The 4,398-nt window shown below is 54.2% G+C and overlaps 1 protein-coding gene across 1 annotated transcript; it reads left to right on the forward strand.

The window, feature by feature from the left end:
• The first annotated feature begins 1,612 nt into the window (after positions 1-1,612).
• Positions 1,613-3,195, forward strand: CAVIN3 (caveolae associated protein 3). The gene is made up of 2 exons (XM_012456783.1): positions 1,613-2,051; positions 2,577-3,195. Exons 1-2 carry the CDS (start codon positions 1,668-1,670, stop codon positions 2,976-2,978), a joined length of 786 nt encoding a protein of 261 aa, XP_012312206.1. The 5' UTR covers positions 1,613-1,667; the 3' UTR covers positions 2,979-3,195.
• The last annotated feature ends 1,203 nt before the right edge of the window (positions 3,196-4,398 follow it).

Consider the following 4,398-nt stretch of genomic DNA (forward strand, 5'->3'; position numbering starts at 1 on the left):
GTGACAAGAGGAAGAGGGAGCGAGATCATCAGGATTAATAGATTACTTGGATTTGTGAAATGATTTGCCAAGTATTGCTAAAAACAAGGCATGGGATTTTGTTTTTCTTTTTCTTTTTTTCTTCTTCCTTCTTTTTTTTCTTCTTTGAGATGAAGTCTTGCTCTGTCCTCCAGGTTGTAGTGCAGTGGCGCAATCTCGGCTCACTGTACCTCTGCCTCTCTTGTTCAAGCAATTCTCCTGCCTCAGCCCTCCTGAGTGGCTGAGATTACAGGCACGTGCCACAACACCCCGCCAATTTTTGTATTTTTAGTAGAGATAGGGTTGTGCCATGTTGCCCAGGCTAATTTCGAACTGTTTGCCTCACGTGATCCTCGCCACTTGGCCTCCCAAAGTGCTGGAATTACAGGCGTTAGCCACCGCGCCCAGCTAAGGCATGTAAGGCATGGGATTTTTCGAACTACTGACACTACAAATTCACAATCCATATCATTAACTAGAGCCTCCATCTACTCTTTCCCTCTGTAGCAGCAATTCAAATCTTTACTCTCCGCAGTTCCACAGACCACAAGAAACAATATGGTGAAACCCTGTCTCTACTAAAAGTACAAAAAAATTAGCCGGGTGTAGTGGCGGGCGCCTGTCATCCCAGCTACTCGGGAGGCTGAGGCTGGAGAATCACTTGAACCTGGGAGGCGGAGGTTGCAGTGAGCCAAGATCCTGCCACTGCACTGCACTGCAGCCTGGGTGACAGAGTAAGACTCCGTCTCAAAAAAAAAAAAGAAAAAAAGAAAATCAGGCAGGAGCTCAACTAACCTCCGTCAAAGCAAAGACCAATGCCTACTCTAACCTTTTTAAGGGTTTTAAAGGAAGAGGTGTCCTGCCTGTCCTCCAAGCTTGGGTGCTGAAGCCAGGGGCGGCTGAGATTTGCCCGTGAAACCCAAAGAAAGAGAGGGCAGAGAACTAGAGAAAGAAAACAGGGTAATGCTACCCAAGAGGACGAAATAGAGAAGCAGGAAACGAAGCCTGCGGCTAAACACTGGTGATGTCTGTTAGGAAAATACCAGAGGATGCCCCGCCTGCCAGCCCACAATGCGCAGCCTGTCCAGTCACAAAGCGGGGCCTTGGGCCTTGACAGTTCGCGGTCTGTAAGCAGAACGTTCCAGGGCTTCCCTGTCGCCTGTGTCCGGCCCGGGGGCCACTAAAATACAGTCTTCAGCGGTGTGGGAGACCGAGAGTGGGCGGATAACAGAGGCCTCTCTGGTTATCTCTATGCCATGCCAGCATAGTTTCTGTGCGCACTAAGATGCATGAAATAAAAATGTCCGTGTCTCTCCCTCTGCGGTGGAGAGACGTCCCAGAAACAGGCACACCAGGGAATTGGAGCGGAGGAGAGTAACTCAAACTCAGAATGAGAGGGTTTGCAGGGAACCGATCTGGGTCCAACCTGCTTCCCAGCGGGTCTCCGGAGCGGCGAAGCGGAAGGGGAAGCTCTTCCAGAAGACCCCCGCTGCCAACAGCCCCACGCCCCCGCGCCCTCCCGCCGCCCCAGAAGGCCAACTCCGCCCGCCTGAGTCACAGCTGGAGTTGGGGAGGAGTCAGGGGAAGGCGGCCCCAGCCCTTAGTGCAGCCTTTGGTTGCAGGCAGGCAGAGCAGAGCGGTCAGGGATCATGGGGGAGAGTGCGTTGGAGCCGGGGCCTGTGTCCGAGGCGCCGGCTGGGGGTCCCGTGCACGCCGTGACGGTGGTGACCCTGCTGGAGAAGCTGGCCTCCATGCTGGAGACGCTGCGGGAGCGGCAGGGAGGCCTGGCTCGAAGGCAGGGAGGCCTGGCGGGGTCCGTGCGCCGCATCCAGAGCGGCCTGGGCGCTCTCAGTCGCAGCCACGACACCACTAGCAACACCTTGGCGCAGCTGCTGGCCAAGGCGGAGCGCGTGAGCTCGCATGCCAACGCAGCCCAAGAGCGCGCGGTACGCCGCGCAGCCCAGGTGCAGCGGCTGGAGGCCAACCACGGGCTGCTGGTGGCGCGCGGGAAGCTCCACGTTCTGCTCTTCAAGGTCAGTGACCTGAAACGGTCCCCAATCCGGGGCCTTTTCCTGCCTTTGGGCCACCAGCTGGGGGCTCCCCGCTTCCATCTACCTTCCACACCCACATTCCTAACCCCTCCCGCCGCTGTTGCTGTGGAACGCACTCCCAGAGCCGCACCCGCTTCCCAAAACCCAGCCCCATCCCTCCCTCTCACGCCTGAGCCCCGCCTGGCCAATCCAAGCCCGCCCTGCTCTCGCTCTGGCCACGTCCGCAGAATTTGTTCTAAGTCCCAGCCCATCCCCAAAATAATGGTGGTTGGAAGGGCATTCCGTGACTGTGGGCACCATCCTCCTCTCGCCCCTCTCCGGGCCTCACCTACTTTACAAAGTTTTGCAGTTGGCACGCAGCTTTCCCTCCCCTTCCCTTCCCACTTCTGCCTCCTCCCACCCCCACTCTGCGGAGGTAAAAGGTTTCCCTTGTGTAATTAAGGAGTGAGTTTCGGGCTGCTGGGGGTAAGGGACTGCCAGGATCAGTGCTGTGTCCGTCACATGCAGGAGGAGGGTGAAATCCCAGCCACCGCTTTCCAGAAGGCACCAGAGCCCTTGGACCCGGCGGACCAGTCCGAGCTGGGTCCGGAGCAGCCTGAGGCCGAAGTTGGAGAGAGCTCGGACGAGGAGCCGGTGGAGTCCAGGGCCCAGCGGCTGCGGCGCACCGGATTGCAGAAGGTACAGAGCCTCCGAAGGGCCCTTTCAGGCCGGAAAGGCCCTGCGGCGCCACCGTCCACGCCGGTCAAGCCGCCTCGCCTTGGGCCTGGCCGGAGTGCTGAAGCCCAGCCGGAAGCCCAGCCTGCACTGGAGCCCACGCTGCAGCCGGAGCCTCCGCAGGACACTGAGGAAGATCCCGGGAGACCTGGGGCTGCCAGAGAAGCTCTGCTCCAAATAGAGAGTGCAGCCTGAGGGCTGGTGTTGCCCACCTCCCTTGTGGCTTGTGCCTTGTCCCAAAATAAATCCTTTCAGAATGTAGCACTCGCGCCCTAATAAGGAGAGAATCCTGCATCCGCGGAGGCGGTCGCTCTGGCCCTCCCTTCCTTAAGCCCAGTCCTGTGTCCTCTGAAAGAGGTGCAGCCCCGCACACCTGCTTGCGCTCACCATCAATAAAAGTAATTTCACCCGATCCAGACTCCATGAGAAGGGATGGGGAAAGGGATTGGATGTGGGAAGGCAGATCAAGGAATGAGACAAATGTCATTGTATGATTTCTCCAGTTCCACGGAGTCCTGGGTTTTAGACTCCAGTGGCACATAGAAATATCCTTGTGACCACTTGCTCCTTAAACACTTTCCTCACGGGAACACACAGTTGCCATTTTTTTTTTTTTTTTTTAGCATCCAGTACAGTCCTTGCTGGAGGTGCTTACTCAGTGTCAACTAATGGTTTTCCTCTTAGTCTTTCCTTCTTTTAGCACCTCTTAGAAGTTGGGTTTTCCAGGATTTCTTTCTTGGCCCTCTTTTCACTTTAGGTACTTTTTGGTTGACATCCCTGCCTAGGTCACCCCTACCATACACCCCATACCACTGTCTTGAGCTGCAGTTGAAAAATACTTCAAAAGTAGCAAGTATCTTCTACTTTTTAAATTCCATTTCATTCAACAGCTATTTGTTGAACACCTATGTGGCAGGTCCTGCTAGGTATGGTTCAGAATATTTCTCCCTCTTGTGTTTTCTTTAGCAATGAATGGTACCATCATCCACAGAGAAACTTGGGAGGCCTTGTTGGCTCCAGGACTCTCTGTCATCCCCCTCCCACATGGAAACAGCTTTTCTATTGATTTTACCTCTTCAATCTGTCCGCTTTCCTAATACAGCTGCTGCGTTATTTCAGGCTTTTCACTTGACCAGTGTTTGAACTGCCAGTCTCATCACATCATTGTCCTGATTCAAATATTTCAGTGTCTCCCCAGTATCTTCAGATTAAAGACCAAGCTCTTTGTAATTATTTTCAAGACCCTTTGTGATCTGGTCCCTGCCTATTTTTGTAGCCTCATCTCTCACCACTTCCCCTTGTGCTACCACTGAGTCACCCTGAGCTCTGTGCTCTCACTCTTATCCCTGCTGTCCTGCCAAACTCAGGAAAGCGCACCTGTTTCAGGGCCAGGTGTTTCTCTTCCTTCTCTCAAAGGACCACTTGCACACCTCTATTGCTAACTGCATTGATTGTGAGGGTTTATGGTTACACCCGCACTCTACTCTACTAGACTGTGGCTTTCTTGCAGTAGGGACAGTTTCATTCATTTCTGTATTTCCCACACGAATTACTATATCTGGCACACAGTAGACCTTCTCAAGGGGCTGAGGAGAGTTCCTTGCAACAGTAAAGC

This window comes from Aotus nancymaae, unplaced genomic scaffold (genome assembly GCF_030222135.1).
Source record: "Aotus nancymaae isolate 86718 unplaced genomic scaffold, 86718_ANA_hifiasm-v0.15.2.pri h1tg000059l, whole genome shotgun sequence".
NCBI lineage: Eukaryota > Metazoa > Chordata > Mammalia > Primates > Aotidae > Aotus > Aotus nancymaae.